General features: G+C 39.9%; 3 protein-coding genes across 4 annotated transcripts in view; 1 reads left to right on the forward strand and 2 right to left on the reverse strand.

Annotated features, from left to right (window-relative positions):
* AFG2A (AFG2 AAA ATPase homolog A) overlaps positions 1 to 395 on the reverse strand; it is a 207055-nt gene extending 206660 nt beyond the window's left edge. Inside the window, exon 1 of one of the 2 annotated variants that reach the window (XR_012633565.1) lies at positions 149 to 301. Coding sequence is in view for 1 of the 2 variants with exons in the window: in XM_074905127.1 (XP_074761228.1) it covers positions 149 to 395 (247 nt within the window). In the remaining variant the exon portion in view is untranslated. Of the gene's footprint in view, positions 1 to 148 lie in introns of both variants that reach the window. The other variant, XM_074905127.1, reaches the window with a different exon arrangement.
* On the forward strand, positions 394 to 13538 carry NUDT6 (nudix hydrolase 6). The gene is made up of 5 exons (XM_074905128.1): positions 394 to 553; positions 971 to 1174; positions 6349 to 6404; positions 9380 to 9434; positions 12976 to 13538. Exons 1-5 carry the CDS (start codon positions 394 to 396, stop codon positions 13362 to 13364), a joined length of 864 nt encoding a protein of 287 aa, XP_074761229.1. The 3' UTR covers positions 13365 to 13538.
* A 193-nt stretch (positions 13539 to 13731) lies between these two features.
* The window catches only part of FGF2 (fibroblast growth factor 2), a 29156-nt gene continuing 18721 nt past the window's right edge, over positions 13732 to 24166 (reverse strand). The window contains exons 2-3 of the mRNA XM_074905129.1: positions 20911 to 21014; positions 13732 to 14045 (exon numbers count right to left, since the gene is read on the reverse strand). Coding sequence (XP_074761230.1) covers positions 13860 to 14045; positions 20911 to 21014 — 290 coding nt within the window. The 3' untranslated portion in view covers positions 13732 to 13859. The remainder of the gene's footprint in view (positions 14046 to 20910; positions 21015 to 24166) is intronic.

Raw genomic sequence — 24166 nt, forward strand, 5'->3', positions numbered from 1 at the left:
CGGGACAGCCCCTCGGGAGCTGGGCCCGCCCTGGCGGCCGCGAGTAGCGGGAGCCCGGCTTTGCAGGGACGCATTTTCAAACGAGCCGCCCTCAGCCCACCGGGCCGGGGCAGGCGTCAGCCCGTCCCCACCGCCCGCACCCCCGTACCTGCTTCCACGGGCTCGGCGACGCCCAGCGCCAGCGGCCCGCCCTCGGTGGCAGCGAGAGGGAGGGCGGCCCGCGGGGAGCCGCCGCCGCCCGGGACCGGCCGCCCCTTGCTCTTCCTTCTGGAGGAGGCGGACATGCTGCCCGCCGGCTGCCGCCGAGCGGTTCCGGGAGCAGAGGGCGGCCCCGCCCCGGGGGCGGCCGCTTCCCGCTGCCCAGCCTGGCTGGGCCCTGCCCTGTGCAGCGCCATGGCGAGGCCGTGGCGGGCGCTGCCGCGGGCGCGGAGCTGGGGCGCCCTGGCGGCGCTGCGGGCGCGGCCGGACAAGTTCGGGGGGGTGAGCGTGGACTTGGCCGAGCTGCGCCGTCCCCTCCGCCTGGAGCGGGCCGCCTTCGGGCGGTGGCTGCGGGGCAAGTGCCGGGCGGGGGGCAGCGGGGTGGGGGGCGGCGGTGTTCGTCCTTCTCCACACACAGCCGCGGCCGTGTGGTGGAGCGTGCTGGCGCAGGCGGAGGAAGGCGTCGGAGATCCCTTCCCCAGAGCCTTAGGGCAGATCCTAACATAAAAGCCATCAGTTTATGTGTAAACGCCAAATCGTACACGTAAAATGCTGCCGAGCTGGCGGCGCCTCCTCTGCTGTCACCGCTGTCCCGTTTCTCACATGGATGGTAGTTTGACCCTGTGGTAAATGAGAGAAAAACACAGATTTCCATGTGTTAATCCCGGCTGTTGGGCGTGGTAAGGTTTAAAACAAGAAGGAGCAAGGGCAAGGGGGAGTGTGGGAGCGGCGGCAGCAGCCCGTGCCCACCTTACCTTGGTCTCTCCCGCAGGCGCGGTGGCCCGGTGGCGGGAGGAAGGCCGCGTCGCTGTCTGGCTGCGCGTCCCCATCCTCCAGAGCAGGTTTGTGGCGACGGCCGCTTCGCAAGGCTTTGCTTTCCACCACGCCGAGCAGGGCTCGTCCACCCTGACGCTGTGGCTAGGAGAAGGGCCCAGCAGGCTACCAGGGTATGCCACCCACCAGCTGGGAGTTGCAGGTTAGTTACAACAGCGGTTGTGCCCACGCAGAGCCTGTTGAACGAGCCCTTATGTCTGGGTTCAGTAGGAGATCGACTGTTACGCTGCACAACCAGCGTATGGAAACCAGGTGCTTACTGTTGGGGTAACTTTAACCGTGAAGCATGTCATTCATAAATTCACCTGTACAACTGAGCGTGTTGCTAAAAACAGGGCAATAAAGAGAAGTTTCTCAAAGTTACTCCAGTTTGAGAAAATTGTAAACACCTCGGAGAAGAAAAAGTGGTCACAAAGCTTTAAAATTTTAACTCATTAATATTGTTTTTAAACACCGTTTTGAGAAACAGAGCTTGGCTTTCACTTTGCAGGTGTGACAGAGAAGCTTTCAAGGTTCAAGCAGGTTTTTTAGAAGTAAAAAAGTAACTAATTAGAAAAAAAAAACCACTTCTCTGCTCCCTCTCCTTAGTGTAGATTATTAATATATGTATCTGCCTAAACTATGTTCAAGGTGAGGTCTGTGAATGGGGCAAACCTCACCCAGGAGGGATTGTTCAGGAGCTAGCACAACTGTTAGCCTAAATTACAATGGTCTACAAACTGCTCTAAGCTGTGCCTAGAAATCCATGACACAAGTAGTATTTTACAAACAAACATCTGGACACCATACTCTTACCCCTCTACACCTCCCACAACCACAGTTGGAAGGGAGTTGCTCTAAAACCAGAGGAAATTCCCAAGGAAATAGATAAAACAGTTTCCCTTTTTTTTTTTTAATCTAATGCAGTACACCAAACTAATGATGAGCCATAAATACAGTCAACTTTAATTCAGCTTCACCAAATTTGACTGATTTTGCCCTCTTAGAGCCTTCCACAGATATGCAATTACCTGTCCCATCACTCAGTAATCTGTAATCTGGAGGTTGGTTTGGACCTTTCTCGTACTGGTAAAGGCTATGTAATACTCAGCAGTTACGACAAGGAGAGCATATCTCTCCCAATACAAGCTTGACTTGTTTGTCCTTGGTTTGGAGGGACTGTGTGAGACATTAATTCTTCACCAAGTGCTGCTAAAACACATAAACAAAAATTTGAAAAAATTTAATTAGGAAGGCCTCATAAAAGCGTGTCAGGTGAAAGTAAGTTTTGGAAAAACAAAGCCTTCAATTACAAAACAGTGCTACTACTATCGGTAGTGGGAGTTTTCAGTTACAAAGCCAGCAGAGGGCAGAGTAGAAGCTGAAGGCAGGCTTGGATTTTTTCAATGGACATGTTAGAGCATGTTTTCCTGAGGTATGAAAAACCTCACCATTAAAATATGTGGCATTAAACTCGAGTAAGATAATGCATTCTCCTAGCAAAAGCACCGTGTTACTCCTTATGGTTATAGCTTACATGTTTGAGGAAACATGACTAACTGAAAGGGGATTTTTCTGAAGTAGATTTTGCACAGCTGGAAGTGCTATTTAAAAGAAAATCATGTAGTAGATGTGTTGTGACCCAATAGTTATCAGGAAGGACTTAATATAAGAAAAATCATCACTCTGAAAAACTCTCAAACTTGAAAATATGAAAAATGCACTTTTAGAGCATGAGCGTAATTTGCTGTTGTACTTTGAGAGAAACACTTTGCACATGGCCAGCAGGAAAAACCTTTGAGGAAAGAAAACACTTAATGCAGGTATATGGATTTCATCATTTATCACACAAATTTAAAAATTGAAGAACATATAGTGTATATATTTTTTCCTACCACTTTTCAAACGTGTACATTCTTATTCATTACTGAGAGTTTCTTTAAAAGGGGTGAAGGCTTAAGGAAAGCATTTGGGCAGATAAGCAGATTTCTGTGTGAAATAATGACTGCAAGTTTTTTTTAGTGGATCTGGAACACGTCCCAAGAATATGCAGTGCAGATACCACTTGGCATCTATTTATTCCATTATCTTTCTACTTCAGGGGAAGCCTGGATAGTGGAAGTGCTTAATTCTATTTTTAATTAATTTTACTGAAATACTGAATTGTTTAAATATGTGCATTTATATTGTGTGTGTGTGCCAAACCCTAGGCTTTTTTATTTCCTGAACAAAAAAATATATTTTAAAAAGTTTCTGCGGTAAAGAAATGCAAATTTATTGATGAGAGTCTTCATCTCATAGCTGTGGCCAATCAGTTAAATACAGGACTTAGTCCCTTAAGCATCCTGCAAATACAAAGCGGAGACATTGAGCCTGGTTTGCCTGCCTGCAGGAAGCCAGCACAGGCAGCAGAGGACAGGTAGTGACTCTGCATTGCCAAGTAGACCAGCAGCTGGATTTTGTCCTGTCTGGAGTTTCCCACACAGCGAACAGGGCGCAGCTAGGGCCAGCTCCTTGGCATCATCCAGCCAAATGATGACAAAGGTGTGAATAAGCAAGGTCAAGTCATATTTTGCCAGACAAGATCAGAGTCGCCAAGCAGAGAGTAGCAAATGTTACTCATTGGGTTTGGCCATTATTGTTTAGAAATAGTGGAATATGTGATGTGTCTTCCAACTAACTCTGTTGCAGCCGTTTGTAGGCGGCAGGATTTTCCAAATATATAAAGGTACATAAAAGCTTCTGGTGTATGAAATGATTAAGATGTTTTTGAAAAGCTTTTCCAAAAATCTCCACCTCCTAGGAGGAAGTGGTCTGCCATCCAGAAAGTGACGTGTTTGTAAATATGCTGCATAACAGTGGCATAGGATGACAAGTTGAGGAAGGAAAGTAAAAGGAAGAAAAGTAAACGTCATTCTCTTCTCCCTCCTGTGTAGTGTAAGCCTTACAACACAGCTGTTATTTTCATTGCTACCTATCTTAATTTAGTTGTTGAAACAAGTCACTGGAGTTGAAGAGGGAGAAGGGTCTCCACACACACACACACACACACACACACACACACACGATCATCAGCCTTGGCCAGTCCTGTTACTTGAGGAAGTGTGTAAAATGAGCAGCTGCATAAATGTCTGACTACACAGGCAGATGCAGTTAGGTTATGATGGTCCAAGGAATCAAAAGTGATTTAAAAGCAGTTCCCAAGTTGCTTTACCTAATAATATAGCTATTCCTGTCTGCTGCTGTTTGCAATGCAAGCAGTCATGTGTGCCCTCATTACATGGATGACAAATGCTTTTCAGTGCTGAAGATCTTCTCATACCTGTTTACATCAAAACAGGTAGAATGAAGATATTTTTCCCCTCCATTACTCATTGTCTAGTGTCATCTAAGGGATTTTTTTTTTTTTTAAATTATTTTCTTACCTATTTCCCAAAAGAGAACATTCAAAACAAAGCTGTGTTGCAATAGTGATTACTTAGTTAGGTTACAAGCATAAACCTTTCCAGAAAGTCATCCTGGTGTTGTGTGGTTTAAAGCTCCAGGTACCACATTTGTAGCAAGAGGGATCATTTTAAAAACCACAGTTCAGAGCCTACAGCCAAGCTCTGATCTCACTGATACTAAGCAGGTGCGGCCCAGCAAGATTCAGCAGGACTCCTGAATTACACTTGGGAAAATGAGACCAGACAGCAAATCCTGTTACTTTTCTTCTTCCTTTCTTCTTGTTTTGGATTTAGTATCATCTAGCAGAGATTCTGGACATCTCACAGAGAATTTCACTGTCAAAAACTACATTCACAGGCATCGATTTCTGGGGACAGAGGAGAGAAAATGTTTAACCTCTCTGATTCAAACTACAGTTTCCTGTCTTCAGCAGCCCTTCTTGATCTCAGCAAACCAATTTGGCTGAAGAATGGCTTTTCTAGAAAATAATCCCTGTAATCACAGCATGCATCAAAGTTACTCCTGATTTCCTTTTGTTCCCTCTTTTAAACAGTACAGTACTTGAACATGGCCACTGCTGTATATTTACAGGAGGAATTAAATCATAAAGTTGCAAGCCACGGGGAGGCAGATATGTGACTACACTCTTGAAGCATGTCCTTTGACATATCTTGAAGGAAGACTGGTATTTCAGCTTTTAAATATTCCTCCTACACATAAGGCTGCCATGTATTATTATTAAAAAACAGAGGCCATTTGGAGCTGGACACTCATTCCTTAATAATTCCCGTCTGTGGAAATACTTCCCCGTAGCATTTTAAATGCATATATCATCACAGATCTGTCCACATACTTTTCCTCCTGCTATAAAATGATATAAGCTTTTTTTTATTGTTAACTACTAACTTGAAACCCATGCATGACTGATGTGGGAAAGAGCCTGGTAAGCTGCATCACAGTACTCATTCTGCTCACCACAGCGCACTTTAAAATCTGAGAAAAATACCTGTTTTAAAGAGAAGACATTTTTAAAGTATGACCAATGAGTGTGACATGATGATTAAACATTAAAGCATTTGGGCTTTAAAAAGTAGGAAAACTTGTAATCTGCGGGAGAAAGTCATGGGCTGAGCATGAAGGCACAAGGAAAAGCTGAACTTTTCAGTTGTACATTCTGATTTTACTTTTTTAAATCAAGTGACAGTGTCACTTTTCCACTTGGAAGCAATGCTTTTTGATTAATGAGTTAACTCAGATACTGGGCAGTTCCTGTCATGAGTTCTTAGCTGGGTAGTACAGTACGAGTTCATAGATAGTCAAGTAGTTGAACATTATCAGTACAGTCAGCCCATTGAGTACTAAATCTTCTTGTGCATTATTAACGAGAAAATACTCATATCTTCACTACAGCAGGCAGGAGTTTTGTTCTGAATTTCACTGGATGAGAGTTGTTGCCCATGGTGGCTACTTGGCCAGAGTTGCTGGAAAAGTTTCTGTTATTTGAGCAAGATTACAGGCACATGTCTGCTGAACCAAGCAGCTTTCCTTCATTATTTGGATGATGTCTTATTCTTGCATTCTTTAGTTCTGATAATATTAACACAAGCAAATTATTATTTTCATTTTATGTCTAATCTGGAACTTAAATGTGGGAAGTATTTATCTTGGTACAACTAACTTTTTTATACAGAATAGTTAACTTTTTGTCATATTTATTGTGTATCAGTTTTCCACTGACAAACCACTTTCTGTGATTCATCCATACAAATCTTGCTAACTGTAAACTGAGTATCATTAGAGTTTTGTCATGCTTTATCAGAACATGTTAATTTATGGTTATGTTTGAACATAGTTGTCTAACAATCGTTTTCAATATTACCTCTCTACTAGGTGCTGTTCTAGATGAAAGCACTGGAAAGGTGTTGGTCGTACAAGACAGAAATAGGGTAAGTTTGTTACAGGATTATAAAATAAAAAAGTTCGTTTAGATAAGCCTACTCGGAGTATAAAAAATATTTTATTTTTATTCGTCCAAAACTGTGAAAGTTAAAAGTTACTTTATTTTTCGAGTGTCTTGGAACACATCTATCAACAGATTGCTGTATGGCATTTGAAGAAAAAACAAAAAACCAAAAAAACCCTTCAAAAATCAACATTGTTGTTGATTATAACTGGTGATTGAATCAGCAGAACTAAATATCCTTTCTGGTTTGAGTTCTCTGTTTTCTCAAGAGTCCCTGATCCTGTGTTAGGATCCATGCAGACATCTGGAAAGCCCCAGTGGCTCAAAGCAGATTTTGGAAGAAGGATTCTGATTTTGTTTGGTTTTGAAAATTCCAGGCATATCTGTGGCTTTAAATAAGCAATAATGTGGTTGGCCATGACCTGGAGACCACCTTAGTACAGCAGGTGTAAAGATCACTAATTTCTCGCAAACTGCTTGACCTCACTACTGAGAATGCCAAACCAGAGAGTCTTAGTGTGGTGCTGGTGTGTCCTGTGATGTGGCCTGAGGGAACCAAGTGTCCGTCACTGGCCATGTCTTCCAGCCTTCATCAGGCTAACCTAGATTTTAATACAGCACATGCAGAAAGTTCACTGGCTCATTAGCCTGTGCTTATATACTTAGCTTCTATTAGGCTTTCATTTGCAAATCAAAGTGTCTCTAGTACAATGAGATGATCTGCAATTTTAACATTTTACACGCATAGACTGAAGTATACTTGGATGCATCATTTTCATTTTATATAATTAAAACTATGACAGAAACTCAGAGACATTTTTCTGTCCTTCCTGAAATAGCTACTAAGAGATTTCTTCTTGGGACCCAAAACATCAACTCATTGATAACACCACCACAGTTAATCAACTTCAATGAACAGCTTTCATAGGCAGGTTCAATCATAAAACACATAGAATTTGCAACACAAGAGTTCAGAGGAAGAGAAACACCATTTTCTTTTTTCCTGTAAACTATTAATTTTATACTTTTACTTACTATAAAGTAAAATTTGAAGGACTTCTCTATAGCAGGACCTTCAAGCTTGCACTCAGTAACTACCAGTTAAAGCATAAATCCAGCATGCAAGCTATAGGCTCTGAAAGCGGTTCTAGTTCTAAAGTCTCCAAGAACAGAACAGTACATCATAAACTTCAGAAATGCTACCTTGATTTTGCCTTTTATGCACACAGAAATTATAAAACTGCATGCTTACCTTTTGGTACATATCATACACAGGTCTCAGATTAAAAATGGAAATTGTACATTCTACAGATTTAGAAGGAAATAGTAGTTTCCTAAGCCCAGGAGGTTTACGGTTTAACTTCTTCACACTGTGGCTTTGTTAAAGCTCACCCACAGCCATTTGAAATGCAGATGTCTCTATTGAGTTTTACAGTGAGACATCAGATGCTCTATTCAGGTTCTAGGTCCAAATCCATACTCAGCAGGCATTATTACCTCCTTAGCCTCTGGCCCCAAAACACAGGGGGATCACTCTGGCACCACTCTTGCCTCCAGCTCATTCTGGAAAATAGGATGGGGATATTCCAGGTCAGCTATGTCATCTTACCTTTCCGGAACAAAGCTGACAGTGCAGGGAGGGAGGGAGGTGAAAGCAGAAAAGTAATTGTTTCCAACTCCCCCTTTACACCACTCTCTTACTAACTGAATAAAATTAAGGATAAAACCTGGTGTGAATGAATGCCCATACATTCCTTGTGCAGTGAGCAAATAAAGTATCTCAGTGCAAGCAAACTGGCTCAGACAGTTGTTTGCAACTGTCAGTCTCCTTCCCCCAAAATGAACAATTTCCCTGAAATGGTGACTTTTAATACAAATGGTGTTCTGAAAGCTTAAAAAAAAAAAAATAATTCAACACCTAGTGGAATTTTAAGAGCTGTTTGGGTTTAATCGTGAAAGGACAATTCCATAACACACAAAGAAAGATTTCCAAGAACTGAAAGCAAATCTGAAAGCCAATGGACAAGTATGTATATTTTCCATCTGCTCTATTTTTAATGTTACTTTACACTCCTATCCAAGCCCTTTAATAGTGCCCAGAAAAAAACATTTTCCATTGTAGTTGGTGGGGTTTCAAATCACTGGAAAGCACACAACTTGCCTCTCTGTGCTGCATGTATAATAAAAGCTACCTTTTTTTTTGGTCAGCATACATTTTTACTGCATTAATTTCTAGTTGAAGGTTAACTTCTTCCTACATAAACTTTTAATAAGAAATGAATAATACACAAATGTAAAGCCTACAAATCTTTGTGCATTTGCAAGAGATGTAGGAACTGGGACTCCTTTACCAGTATCAATAACTGCACCAAGTCTGCACTTCATGTTCTGTTTTAAGTACTGAACTTTATTGCAATTCAATAAATGCTTCTATATATAAATCACACACAAGGCCTCAGTTTTTGTATTCCATGAAAACAAACAAGTTACACTAAATGGTTATTACAGACACACAAAGACATCTTAAAGCCAGTGCAGTATAGAACGGTACTACAACCATAATACCTGTTTGTAAGGTTAAATATATATACATTTTTTTAAAAGCCAAAACCATGAAAGTGGAATACATTAGTGATTAAATATAAGAATATATAGTCTATAGCAGCTTTTTTTAATATTCGACTACTTATCTAGTTATCTAGCAGCAACATTGTCTAATGACTGTTAGACAGTTTGTATTTTCAATCAGTAGATGTTTCGTTCCAATATTTCATACAGACTGATGATCACATTAGCAAGAACAAAGAAGTTCCTACTGGAAGTCTTACTAATGTTTGTAAGAGTAATTACAATACTGCAACTTCAACAAAAAAAAAATCACGTGTTAATTTTCTCCTTCATATCAGAGAGTACAACACAGGCTGCATACTTCATTAATATTTTTTCCTCCAAATACAGACTATAAATGCGTGGAAATTTCCAGGAGGTCTGTCTAATCCAGGCGAAGACATCGGTAAGTCAGAGGATAACAGGTCAGACATCAACAGAATTATAAAGACATTTAGAGTATTGCAATACATTGTGACCCACAACGCTCCTATTGCTTCTTTGAATTAACAGTGAACAGATGATGTGACATGATCCTATGACCTTAATGGTAACGGGGTAACATATGTTCAGGGCAGAGAAGTTTTGTATTTGTAATATTTATCCTTTTCCACAATTTCCCTTAAGTGAGTGCTTGAGGCCAATTTACTTTTTGTGGGCTTGTTGGATATGCTGTAATATGAGCCAAAAGTGCAGCGGATTAAGGTAATCAGTATGTAACCCAAATAAAACTGAAAGCATGAGCTCTCAGCTCACACTGGAATCCAGAGCAGTGAGCTCAATGATGTACTGAGCAAAAATTTCCAACTCTCCATTTTTATGTGCAAAACAGAAATGAATACAGTAGCTTCCTTCCACCCTTGTTGATTTGATTTGTTTAGACTAAGAGCTCTTTGGCAGAGGAGCAGCATTAAGTGCAGTGCCTCAGTCTTGTGGGCACCTACTTTCAATCAGAGAGATAAGGCACTTCTGTATTAAAAACAGTGCTGATTTGAAGAAACTTATCAGTTTTACCCAGCGTAGCACAGGCAATGAACAACACTGCTGGAGTTATGTTCAGAGGTGAACGAACAAGGGTGTTTGTGAAAAGCAGAAAATCATGCTTTTTCTCCTTGTATCTTACCCCTTAAAACTATGATTCATAGACTGCTTAATTGTTAAGTTATACTGCAGTTATTAGGTAGGTCTTGTTTTCAAAGGTTGCATTTGCTCACATTAATTTACCCCCACATCAGTATGCAAATACATTCTTCCACAAACTCAAAAGTGTTGCCCAGAGCAGTGCAGCAGCTCTGGCACACTGGGTATCAAGCCCAGGTTTCCTGACAAGTTCATACCTTATACATATCTACTATCTTAGCTGTCTTCCTACAACAGTGTGTGGAGGGCTTGTATTCCCATTCATTATTTCAATACATGCAGAAAGTTTCTAGTTAGTGGATATGGCTGAGGTGTAGTCTTCTGAACTCTTGAGTCACATTAAGTCTTTTTGTCAAACATGGTGATAGAAATTAAAACTACTTGCTTGGCAATGCAAATACATTAGTGAGTGAAATGGATTCATGTTTTCAGAAGAATTCCAACCACCGTGTTTGCTTAGCCTGGTTCCTTTTCACTTCTAGTGACAGAGCATGGGTCTAGGCCAGGAGATACCAGAGGGATTTTTGTACTGAGGGAAAAGAATGACCAGCACTGGCACCAGCTTCCCCAGAGGAGTGCTGATACTGAGTAGGCCAGTGGCCATCCCTCAAATAAGAGGTGAGATTACAGCTGGAGCCTGGATGTAGGTATTGAGAAACACCCGGGAGGAAACAAGTCTCTTACAGCTACCCTCCTGCCATGACTAAACTGTGTAATAATAAAAGTTATGATTCTCTGCATCACATCTTAACATTACAAAAAGATAAATTAGTGAAGCATAAAATACAATAAGCTTAATTTTCCTTTTCTTATCCTTACATCAAACCTTATAAACTCACAGTCATTCAAGGGAATAAATTTCAAATTACAATTACAAATTGCAATTACAATGCTTAAAGATCCTGTGATTATATATGTCAGTGACAAAATATATGGCTGCCTACTTTAATGAGTACAAACTGACTCGTGCAAGTAATCTGAATAGTTTCATAATGTAGATCAAGCAAATGCAATGCACACATTGGTATTTGAATATTTCTGAAACTCAAGCCCTAGTGTTTCTTCTAGTTTAACTGTCATTATATATTATATATATACACAAATTAAATAAAAGGGAAACAGAAAAAGGCACATCTAAAAGCAAAGCTCAAAGCTTAAATGAAATCCCTAATACTTCATTTTTCTTAACCATAGCCTACCTTAGCATTCTTCATCACCTCACTTCTTTGACCACTTTTGTGTAATACAGCCCCCTGCTGAATAATAAAACCACTTGCCACAGGGAGTTTGCTTCACAACCACTATTTTAAACCAGAGGACCACAGAGGCCTCTCTGAGCAACATAAAATGCAATCTCTCCAAGGGTCAGGAATGGCAAATTAGTACCTTCCCCATTATGCAGTAGCCTTTTAACTAACAGAGTCACCAACATAGATGTTCTGCAGGCATCATGCATTACCGGGTCTCCAATCCCCCAAAGACCTCTATATACTTGGTGTAAAGTTTATACAGCTCATTCTGTTACAAGATGGACATTGAGGCAAGGCAAAAATATGTGAAGAATCAGGGCCATTAACATCTAGTTGTTTGGCCTCTGCTGGATAAATCATTTTGTTTATATATTGCTAGCCACTGTATGTCCCAATTATTTCCAATATTTGAAACTACCCCTAAAACGTCTGTTTTGTTCACCTCTGACATGCCAAGAGGCAAGCTTCCATAGGAAGGCAAATCTCTACACAGTCTTTTAAAATGTATTTTGCTTTTGGAAGTAAGCCAACACACTCATTTCTTACCGAAAATGAACTAATGGTAGCAGGTAACACTGCAAAACAGCTATATGCATTTACCACTCAAACAAGACACAGCTACAAGTTTACATAGGTTTGGAAAAAGCTACTCTTTTACCTACCAGTAGTTACCCCAGGCAAGCAGGATTTAACTTGGCTACAATGAAACTGCAGATTTGGGGAAATAAGTGGAATATCAAAAAAATCTCATTTGGCTCTTCAATTTATTATTCAAGAGACAAATTTTCTCTTTTAAGGGTGCTGGATAGATGAGCAATTCTCTGGCTGTAATTGCAGTACACAGACTCTCTAGGCCCCTGAAGTTAGGGCTGCTTTGTAATGAGGAGCGTTTAACACTTACATCACGTTGGTACACAAAATGTACACCTGCAGCACAGATGCAGCAAGTTTTCTGCAAGAACAGGCCAGCGTGCTACATCGGTGTTACGACATATTTGAAATGTCACTAGACACTTCAGATACATCTTGAAAAGGACTTAAGTGCCAACTTTCACTTGCTTCAAAAACTAATTTTACCCATTTTGTAACACCCTGTGGCAACGTGCAGTGAAACTGATCTGGTCAAGTGATCTGAAGTACGTCCAGGTGTTCAGCTGTACTGGGTCTGAATCTGACACTGGCCAGAGGCAAGGAGAGAGATGGGGGCTAAGAGTCAAAGGACTGGAACGAGGGTGCGATGCTGTCTCAGATTAAGAGATCAGTGGGGCCAGCAGCCATCAGAATATCTGTTTCAAAACTGCACCCTGTACAGTATTATCGAAAGATTTTTACTTTCATCATTTTGTGGGAGATACACAAGAAAGGCATGTAGCAATTTGTTTTGTTCGGTGACTAAAAAACTACCTTATCCTCGTGTTGAAACAAACAGTCTTACATTCTGAAAAGCTTATGAAACAGAACAGAGAATGCTTTGAGTTAGATTTTTCCACGATCAAAAGGCTTAAAGAGTGTTAAGCTATTCTTGTATGTATTGCAAGGATTGCTTTTTTCACCTAGGAGACACAGCAGTTCGAGAGGTTTTTGAAGAGACTGGCATCAAGTCAGAGTTCAAGTCCATCTTAAGCATGAGACAGCAACACAAACACCCCGGAGCCTTTGGGAAGTCGGATATGTACATCATCTGTCGCCTGGAGCCCTCCTCCTTTGACATCAACTTCTGCCAGCAGGAGTGCCTGAGGTGTGAGTGGATGGCCCTCGATGAGCTTGCCAGGACAAAACAGGCTACTCCCATCACCAGCAACGTAGCCAAACTCTTACTTTACGGATACCGGGAAGGGTTTGATAAGATTGATATAACCATGAGAGAGTTTTCAGCTGTCTACCCAGGCCTGTTCTACAAACTATACCACAGAGAGCTGCCCGAGTCCTATAGAAACATTACATGATAGCAATACATTTCACATTTCAGTATATTAATAATTTAGAATTATTACTGTAGTGTTATATAGACCATATTAAAATTATCCATGGACTTATTTTTAGGTTATTATTAGAAAGTAATTATTTATTCTCTAATAATCTATAAATTATTTTTAAAAGTAAATACTGCTATAAGTGTGCATCAGATTATGTTTTCCTTTACTCTGTAAAGCAAACATAAGGTAAATAAAATAGCTCTATGTAGGTATCTAGCAGAAAACAGAAGTGTTACCGATCTTGAAAATACATTTTCCAAGTAATTTTACCTCCACACACACTGGCACAATAGGTTTAAAGAGCAATATAAAGACAGTATGAAACATTCATGTTTTAATCTGGTATCTTCAAAAGTAGTGAATATCAGCAAAGAATTGCTTATATTTTTGCTACTTCAGAAAGGAGTAGGAAACTCGACCTCTTTAGTGTAGTGTGGCATACGTGCTTGGAATCCGCCATGGAAATCAGCTTTTAGCAGACATGGGAAGAAAAAGGATAGCTTTCTGTCCAGGTCCAGTTTTTGGTCCAGGTTTGTACTGTCCAGTTCTTTTCAGTGCCACATACCAATCAGAGTATTTCCGTGATCGGTAAGTGTTATAGTTATTAGATTCCAAACGCTCAAAAAAGAAACATTCTTCTGTTGCACATTTCTGAAAGGGAAAAAGAAAAGGATTACTGATATTCTATCGCAAATCAATTCTTCAGATTCATGGGACTAATTTAGCAAGAGTGTCAGCAGTACGTTTCGTTTTAAGAAATTCACATTAAATATTTCATGTTTGAAGAAAGATGCAGTTATTGTGAAAATATTGTTAAAAACACAAGAAGAATAATTTTAAACTATGGTCCATTTATTGTCTTTAACACAGACCAAGCAGATTCTAGTTTGGTTTTGCTATGTAATTCTTTGTTCAAACAATTAAATGGAGAGCTCTGTCCCTTGGCACTTACTCACTTCGGAGCTCAGTGGTTTTGCCATCTCGTCCCAGGTTATACTTTAACCAAAAAGAAAAGCAGGATGTAAGAGAAAAGGCAGTATCTTCCTTGCCTTCCTCAAACCAACTTTTTTATCAGTTAGATAAATAGCATGGCATAGAGTTTCAGCCTTTGCCTATTCTTTTCTAATTTTGAGGTTTAACTTCCCTAAAGCTAATTCAAGTCTGTATTCACAGAGCTCTGAAACAGTAGCAAGCCTGCATATGTTCAAGATTTTTTAAAATTCAAAACTTCTAAAATAGTTTTAAGAACAGATCAGGCCTGGCAAAGGGGTCTATTCCACACAGAGACCAGGCATGCTCTACTAGTGTTTAGAAATACATCTATGGAATCGTTCTGCTTCTGGAAGTTAAGCCTTCAAAACCAACTCTACCTACCTGGAATTAACACGTAGGTTCACACCTACAAATAAAACGGTCATTCTTTACACAACAGGTAAAAGTTGAGCTGTGGAGCTCCTTATCATAGGAAGGGTTGGGTTCCCCCCGCTTACATAGACTCAAGTCACTTACAGACAAGTTGATGGAGAAGAAATTAACTGACATTTAATGTATAGGTAAAAGCCATTCTTGGCTGAGAAGGCCCCAGAGTTGAGGTTGATTGGAGGCTGGCAGATAAGTACTATGTACAATACTCTGTACATCTTTTTTTCTATGCTGCATTTGACCACCATCAAATAGAAGATACTCCACTTCTTATGCAGCCCTCAAAAGGTAAGCCTGCTGTTAACGAATACCAGGTGATGTACTTTCTTCTGCACATGGCAGAAACCACTGCTCCATCAAGGTGGCCATACTGAAGAGAAATAGAGTCTTCATTTTCAAATGATCCCGTTCCCATCAGTGAGATCATGTCAGGTGGACATTATCTATTGCAAGACTTTAACCCACAAATTTCCCTGGATTGTTGTTATTGTCTTGGGGACTCAGAACCCAATTAATTTAACTAGGACTAGTATTTATAGCTGTTCATAGTCAACCGGAAACAGGAAAGTTAATTCACATCCTGAAATTCACCACATGGTTCCTTGTATCAAAAGTGTAAGAGGACATACAAACAGCTTCAAGTAAGGTCTCATTCTGTAGGAAGAAGATCACTGTTGGTGGTTAACCGCATTCATCCCAAGGCATATTCACAAAGGCAGAAGCCCTGTCTCTCAGACTAGTGGTCACAGTGCAAACCTGCCTGCAGAACCTGTGCTTTAAGCAAGAGAAAGTCTTTTCTCAAATACAAAGATGGCAGAAGTTCAACACCGCAGGAACTTATGAGGGGGAGGGGCACTTTCTTTGCATACACACCATCTATCAGTCCATCAATTCAGTCACACCCATTTACCCAGAAAATTTTTGGGAATGCCATAGGAGAAGAAACGCTAGCCGTGAGAAAGCAAGCATGTAAAATCTTGGAGACAGGGAACGTGAAGCAGTTTCCCAACTGATGAAGCTACTCTTTGTTACAATCTTCTCTCAGTATTCATGAATACCTAAAGCTTGGAACAACTAAGACTTCATACAGTATGCATGAAAACATACAAGTGAAGAGTAACTCCTCATATATGCCAAGTTTCTGTAGCTACAAGCAATTAAATCATTCAAATGCAGTCTGGAATCAAGTAATCTGTCTCCAAACATATGTCTCCAAATAGTTTTTTTCTCCACTTCAACCATTTTCAGATATGAATTTTGGTTTCTAAGGAAAAGAACTTCCTGTAAGAGAAAAATCCACATGCAATTTCTCATTTCTTTAACCCACTAATATTTTTACATTTCAAATAACAGAAATTAACAATCTTCACATGATTTGTATTTTAAATAATCTTTCTCAAGATTAATCATATTTTAAAGCCTTTTGTTCTGGCAATGTGAAAACGGATGCATTAATCATCTCAAGCCACAGATCCAAGCCTGACAGATTACAGCAGCCTTAAGAGGGCACAGAAATTGTATGAAGAAAAGCAGCATTTAAGAACAAAAACTTTAAGCAGAGTTTAGACAAGTTCAGTACGATTGCCCAAGCTGGAAATTCTGGCAAAGAGACCATCACAGCTGGCTAACACCTCATTTTCACCTCCTACCCGAAGTGGTGGCACTCCTGGAAGTGCTGAGGCACGCAGGCACCACGGGCGCTGGGGAGACAGCGGGCAGAGCACAGCCTCTGAATGCCACAGCACGCCGTTTCTCTAGGCACCCTTCCCTTGGCAGTCCCCGCTGGGTGCAGCTGTGGAGCCAGGAAGGTAGATCAGCTGCCTAACACCGGTGGGAACCAAGTCTTTGCAACCTCCACTAGGAAGGAAATGGCTTCCAGTGCGCCCGTGGTGAATTTAAGTGGCCACTACAAGACCCCATGTACAGATAAAAGGCAAATTCACACAACCCCTTCTCCTATGCACTAAATCCACAAAGTAAACACAATCACAACTCAAAGAAATGTATTGTCTTTACTAGCCTTCCTCACATCTCTCAGGTTTAAAAACTAAAAGAGATTTAAACTCTTCCAACAGATTTTCAAGCAATTTATGGATGTTACAAAAAATAATCAAAAAAAGGTGAGAAAAGAAAAAGATAGATAAAAGAAAGAAAAGTAGGTGGGGTTTTTTTACATTCAGTAAAGTATTTTGAAAGGTCCATGCAATTCTCTCTGGACACTCAAGTCCTTAATTCTCCACAAAACATACATGATACCAGGGCTTTCCTATTGTATGTTGTCAATGTAAATATTCTGACATAAAAGTGAACATCTGGGTGACAAATGATAGTTCAGGCTTCACGAACTATGTACTCCTTAACATGTGCCAAAGGCGACATTTCAGAAGCTGGACGGCTGTCCAGCAGGAGTGGGATGCCAGCCACTGCGTTGTGAATCTCAGCCCCTGGCAAAACCCCGGATATCAATGGGGCTGTTAAATACGCTTTGGTCTAGGCTTCATTCAAAGAGATGATCTGGCAGCAAAAGCGTTCACAGCACATCATGAAATACCTGAACTCCACAGCCCTTCGTGAAAAGGATAAGGAAAGTGAAAATACTTTGGCCACTCAGCGCCTGCCCTGCCACCAGTCAGTGTTTTGTCTGCTGCCAAGCAAGACCTCCATCCAGAAGTCTGAGCAACTAAATAAAGCACTGAGTGCAGGAGTTTTTAAGGCTGGCAACGTTGGTGGTAGCCGTGCCTGTACTACGGTCTGCTGTGTGCCATGCTTACAGTAGCCAAACCGCAATGACTGCCAGAATCCTCAAGGTGATTCACCCAGGGCAGATTAATTGACCAAAAGAGGCAACAACTTCCTGTGACAAAGTTCTTTCTCCCCTATTTACATGGCCAAACACCACCCACTGATTGATTTTTCAGTGCAAACTGCATCTGCCTTAGTATCACGTTACGCCAATTAACTAGTTTTGACATTTTGGACTCAGATTAAGAATTAAAATTCCTCAAGTTTGTTCATTCTCAAAACTGAAACCAGAGGGTTAACCTGTAACTACCACAGTGGATGGCATATGACCCGAGAATGATGGTGATCATATTTCGCCTTCTCTACCTACGAAAAGGCCAGGAAATTAAGGTTATTCTCACAAATATTCTGGTATCACAATTTTAATCCATAACATCAAAAGAGAAGAATTTCTCTTCAAGTCAAGCCATTCAATCTGGCAAAACCTGTCTGGTCATAGCAAAACCACATAAGCATGACAGACAGAACGAACAAGGCATATCTTTAAATGATAAATTATTTCTCATAAAATATAAAAGCACAATTCTTCTTTTCATGGTAAATTCTGAGAAATTTCTTCATGAAATGAAATAAAACAAAAAAAGTTTAATTCCATAAAGTGAAGATATTCCATTATTATAGTTAAATGAAATTGGAAAGTCAAAATTAACTGTAATACCCATGTCACAAGTAAAATGTTTCAATTCCTCTATTAAAAATGTGATGAAATACATACATTTCTGCACAAATATTTTTAGTTAAAACAGCATTTTCCAAGGGGAGGTTCTGACTAGCTGCATTAACAACCAGCCATTTCCTTCAGCAACTGAACTGGTAAAGATTACCTCTTCCCCACAACTGAGTGTTAGTAAACAGAGCATGAAACTTGCTAAATTAAAAGCCGTATCATCCAGCTTTCAACACCACATGATCTACTGCACCACCACGCAAATCACCAGTGTAAGCAGGGATATGCAGGCTGCCCAATAAACCATTTTGCAAAACCCAATTGGAACCAACTATAAAGACATGTCTCAACAAAGTTTAATTACAAACACATCCAACTAGGTGAAAAACAGGACTGAATAATAATTAGCAGAAGTATTTTTGAAGATGTTGATGTATTTCTAAAACAAGGACTACAGAAATTGAATCTTGACACTGACAAGTAATAAAAAAGAATAGACAAAACAGATGTTAAAAAGGACAGAATAGCACTTGAGTCATTAGTGGATTAGAGAACTAAATAGGTGTTTGGAAATCAAAGTTCCATAATGTTTTAGAAGAAAAGGTTTCAGCAGATATGAATTCACGTGCACTGACGAGATCATTTCACCACAAGGATTTCCAGCATATGCTCAATGCTCCCACTGAAACACAACACGGCTCAAACTGAAGAAGAAATGCTGGCAGTTAGGAACAGTTTCATGAATATGTTTATAGGCAGAAAACATTAGGAGCACAACTGGCCACAAACTGTTGGAAGTCACAGTGCAGAAATCCTCATGGAAAAAAATTGCCTGAGCTGCAGAAAACAATCGTGAGATTGCAGAAGTATTCATTAGGCTGGTTGGAGAACAAAATCTTAAGAGTTTTCACCTATGAATAGCAAGAATGAAGAGCTGTAGGAAGTAGTGTTTGCAGTAAAAACGATTCAAGTAATACCCAGTTCCAGAAACAAAGCAAAACAAATGTTTTATAAGCTCAAGCAAGCAAGAAGCACAAATTGACACAACTTCACCAGATTTTGAGAAAGTAATTCTGAGTGAATGGCAGGTACTTTCTAAACACATTGCCTTAAAAGAACTAAGCAGATAAAATTGCTGCATATAGCTGCATGGGAAGCATGTTCTACAACCAAAACCCACCATGCAACAGTAGGTTGGAAATCCCTAAATAAAATAAACACACCCAAGTGCTTATAATTTTACAAATGGTGCTAAATACCCTATTTTGACCATTCACTGTCGCTCAGGGTAAGGAGAGCAATTTGAACGGGAAGCCGCACCAGCACCACAGGAAATTCCCAATTATCCTTAATTCAAGAATAGCACAGTGGACTACTCACATTTTCTTCAACTGAGCTGTCACACAATATCTGAGTAAATAACGCTGTAACTTGAAACAGGTTCTTTAACTGTACTCACAGGCGTAAACAAAATGGGCTTCCTGGAGCCAGAGACATGCAGTGCCGAGGAGCACACCAGGGATCCCTGCTTACATAAAACTGCTGAAGGGGTTTGTTTGCCTTCAGATTAATTTCACTTAGGCAGAGGCAGAACTGAGGGGAAGCAGCATTAACTTCTGCAGCCCTTGGCACAGGTCTTTCATTAGCTGCAGTTCAGCTGGGGTTAGAAATTCACTTTATTATTAACACCTGTTACTGTTAGGGACTTGCAGAGAAGCTGAACGGGGCTGTGTTCAAGATACTAAAGGATCAGAGATTATTTCGAACTGATATTCTAGTAGGATGCCCTACAGTGGGACTTCACAAGTGCTGGAAGTTTGCACTGAAGGTTAAAAATGCAGATGAGAGATTTACAGTGTCTACATCTCATAAGCAAAATGAATTTAACTGCAGCTTTTAAAGCAAAATGTATAATCTAGCTCTAGGAGACCTTATTAACTTTCAGAGTCTGCTAAACATACTGGCTTTAAAACATAGTTAAAAATTAAGCTCATACCAATAAAATGCATGAAGTTTAAAACTAGTCTCATTAGAGACTAGTTTAATTTACCTACATTTAATAACTTATTTTATCATCACACTTTCAAAAATATTATTCTTGCCAGTTTTCTAGTTTGAAAGTACACATGACCAAAAAAACTCGAGTCTCTACAAAGTGGAGAATGAGAAAACAATATATACAGATTACTATCAAAACCATAAAATAATTTTTTTTTTAAATTGGCTTTACTTACTACTTCAAAAGGGACTTTAATATCACTTTATGTGAAAGAGGAGAAAATTACTCATTGGTGGTAAAAAAGGGAGACACTTTATTCTTCATTTGTTCTTATAATTTCCTTCTATACATGACCACTATGATTTTTCTCTCAGACAGGCCATTCCAGTTAAATTTTGCAGCTTCTAGGTGAGGGCAGACATACCATCTCTTCCTAGTTCATAGTTCAATTAACTGAAAAAAGTTGCACAAAGCTAATTTCTCCCCGATAAATCACACACAAAGAGGCTGAGTAAGTTCTGCTGGAGAAGAGGTTACTCAAATCAGAGTGAGGAGAGGACCAACCAATACAGATAGACATACACAGAGATAAACATTTAAACAAAAAAAAAAAAAAAGCTGCTTACCAACGCCAGCAATCTGCCATCCTCCTTCATAGCCAGAAAGCGATTTGCACTTACACCTTTGATTGACACCACTCCTCTTTCTTCTGCTTGAAGTTGAAGTTTAACTGTGAACAAAAAAATGTAAATTTTGAAAGCCATCATATTTCAGCCCTTGACAGTGACACCTACTGCTTCAAACCTAAAACCAAAGACAGCCTGAGCTTCAGCTTCCAGTGAAGATAGTAAACTTTCAACCTCTAGCTTTCTGATCCCATTTTTCATCATGGAAAATGCTTATTACAAATTAAAGAGCTATTGTCAAATTGCAACAATAAGCATGAGTTCTTCTTCTATACACACACACAAAAGCAACACAAAACACCATAAAGTTCCTTGAAGGACCACTTATGGCATGGTCAACTACTCATAAAAAAGGGAAAGTTTTCATGGCAATGTTCTTACGGAGATATTTCTTAGTGTTCATAGAACAGCATCGGACACTGAATGCCTGCAGCTCCATGCAGCTAGATTGTCAGTGAGACATGATTAAAGACCATCCAGGACCATATCGCTCCTTAAATGTTCTAGCAGTTCCCAACAGAAAAGTATCAATTAGTTTCTATCATATCTCCAACAAGTGGTTAGAATAAACAAACAGAAAGAACTGCAAACATAGATGAGGATAGCAAAGACACAAGAAATGGTGTTATACAAATTAGAAACATGAAAAGCAGGATTGTTTGAATCAATTATTTTTTAAAAAAATAAGGGGTTTTTTTAATCTGTAAGGTCACAACACATAGCTTTTAGCTACTGCCTGTGAATTAACACAAAGTCTAAACTGATTTTTCTAGCCACAAATCACATCCAGCACTTTAGATTAACATACGAATGTTTTCCCCTTTACCTAAAGCTTGTTTCAAGCTATAAATATATAAAGCAAAAGTGGCCTCCACCTAAATCCAGAAGTGCTATTTGCTTTTTTTCTTATTATTTCTTCCCCAGTTGCATTCCAAACAAGAAATGAAACAAGCCTTTAAGTGGTTAAAACAGCAGAGCCAAGACTTGTACTGCATTTCAGCCTAACCTGTTTAACAGTAGCATCCGTAACACTGTACCTCAAAGCTCAGGTCTTTCAACCATTAGCTACACAGGATGGGGAATACTACAGTACAAGAAACTACACCAAATACCATAGAAAAGTCCACCAGACACATTTACATGACTTGAGTATTCGTGGCTCAGAGGAAATCTAAACACTCTGAAGAACTGCCACTTTGCTGGAGAAGAGGAATAAAAGGAAGCAAAGTACATGTTGTCCTAAACCTCACAGAAGATCCTGCTCTATTCCAACCATTTTTAGAACAACTCCCTCTGAAAACCTAACTTTAATTATTTAAAACATCACTTTAAAAAAAGGGGGAAAGGTCAATACAGCAACTCATATGAGCTTTTTGGACTGCTTGCATCTTGACATGTGGTCCTTCCTCCTCCCCTTCACAGAAAATACATGCCTATTCCCTGCAGCTCCATCCCATTGAGCCAGTATGCACAGGCAGTACAATTCAATCTGATTTCCACTAAAAACAAACACAACCATTTCAGTAACAATAGAATACAAGAGACTGAATCTCCCCAAATCCCTAGGTTTTCCTCAATTCTGGATGGCCATTATTTCCAGTGAAACCTGCGTCTGCAAACCCTCTCACTTAAAAAAGAGCAATTAGAAGTGAACTTTAGTTCCACTAAACGGGGAATTTTAAGAGCAACTATACTTCCAAAACAGGAAACGAGATCATTGCAAAACAAGCATCAAAAATGAGGAAGAGATGAGAAACAGCTTCTCACCTTCTTGGGATGTATAAAGACAAAGAAGACTTTCGCCAAAGAACTGCAGTAGCTGAAGAAGGAACAAGCAGGATGTCGCAAGCTGGTACTGGTTATGTGTCCATCAGGTATCCGAACGAAGGATATGACTCATCTGGTGCAAGACTATCAACGTTTCCAAAAATGAACCAGACTTGAACTTCTCCTTCCTTCTGCTTGCATCCCAGAAATTATTTTGGGAATTAGTTAAAAACATACTACACAGAGATCTGACCATGATAAAAGCCCAGCTAGAGGAACCAACAGCTGTGCTCCGTTCACTCAAAAGTACTCAGCCAGGGACTTGCATCAGTTTGTGTTTGCCAGTTTCTTTCTTTGAAGAGTTGGTGACAAACATACCTGGTTCTGTACAGTAAGACTGGTGTTACAGCTTAGTGGGCAAAGTCTGATGGGCAATACTGGTATGCATCATCTCAGACATGAGTTTCATTCACCTACCTGCTTTTGTGAAGTATACGGTTTGTTTCTATTTAATGATGCAGTTTTAAAAATCTTGACCCTTTAAGCTACCAAAATAGCTTAAGCGCCAAAATAAGCTTGAAGTGACTGTACGTTTTGGAGCAAGAGCATCTCTTGAGATTCAGAGAGAGGTTGCCGCTTATTTAGCTTTTTGTTGTGGGAGAAAAAGAGATTTTTGCAATGCAAATGAAAACCTTCTCAGTTTACTTCTGTTGCTCCTACACACAGGACTGAGGAAACTCCAACAATAAGAATACCAGGAACATGAAACCTTTATGATAATTGCTGCAAACCCTTTTTTAAGCATTAAAATTGTATCATCTGATTTTTTTCCTAGATACGGACAAACAACAGTAAGAGTTGCTCGTAAATCCACTTTGTATATAAAACTGAAGCCACATTAATACAAATGCTGCACTCTAAAGAAGGTAAAATGGTTTCTTATGAATTATGTGTCTGTTGCCATTTTGCACAAAGAAAAAAAAAGACAAACCCTCTCATAATTCACTAACAACTCCAGACTTCCAAGGAATACAGAAACCTCTGTCATCATATAAAGTTAGGTGAAATGTTTAATTTCATCCCAGAATCAAGTATCCAAAATACAGTCCTCCCAATTTATTAGGCCAAAATCAGACTTGCGAATAGCTTCAAAAACCTTCAGTGCAACTCCTTGCCCTCTGGGGAAGCAAGAATGTGAAGTGCTCTGGGCAGGGACTTGGGGAAGTGGACTTTTGAGATGTGCCCAAGAATACAGCTTTCACCACACACTTAACAAGAAACAGCTGTGTGAAATATCTAAAAAGTATATTAATTACTGCAGTACAGACTTACTATGCTTCGTGATTTTCTCTTGACAAAAAAGGCACACCAACTCCTACAGCATCATACCAGGCCAGAAGTTCAGATTCTGTAAAAACAAACTTTTAGT

The sequence above is a fragment of the Athene noctua genome, chromosome 4, assembly GCF_965140245.1.
Source record: "Athene noctua chromosome 4, bAthNoc1.hap1.1, whole genome shotgun sequence".
Classification (NCBI taxonomy): domain Eukaryota; kingdom Metazoa; phylum Chordata; class Aves; order Strigiformes; family Strigidae; genus Athene; species Athene noctua.

Excerpts from the sequence above, each read along its gene's own strand:
- NUDT6 (XM_074905128.1), top strand. The coding sequence starts at position 394 with ATGGCGAGGCCGTGGCGGGCGCTGCCGCGGGCGCGGAGCTGGGGCGCC. Across the intron at positions 1,175-6,348 it reads CCACCAGCTGGGAGTTGCAG|GTGCTGTTCTAGATGAAAGC; the intron begins GTTAGTTACAAC and ends CCTCTCTACTAG. Across the intron at positions 9,435-12,975 it reads TAATCCAGGCGAAGACATCG|GAGACACAGCAGTTCGAGAG; the intron begins GTAAGTCAGAGG and ends TTTTTCACCTAG.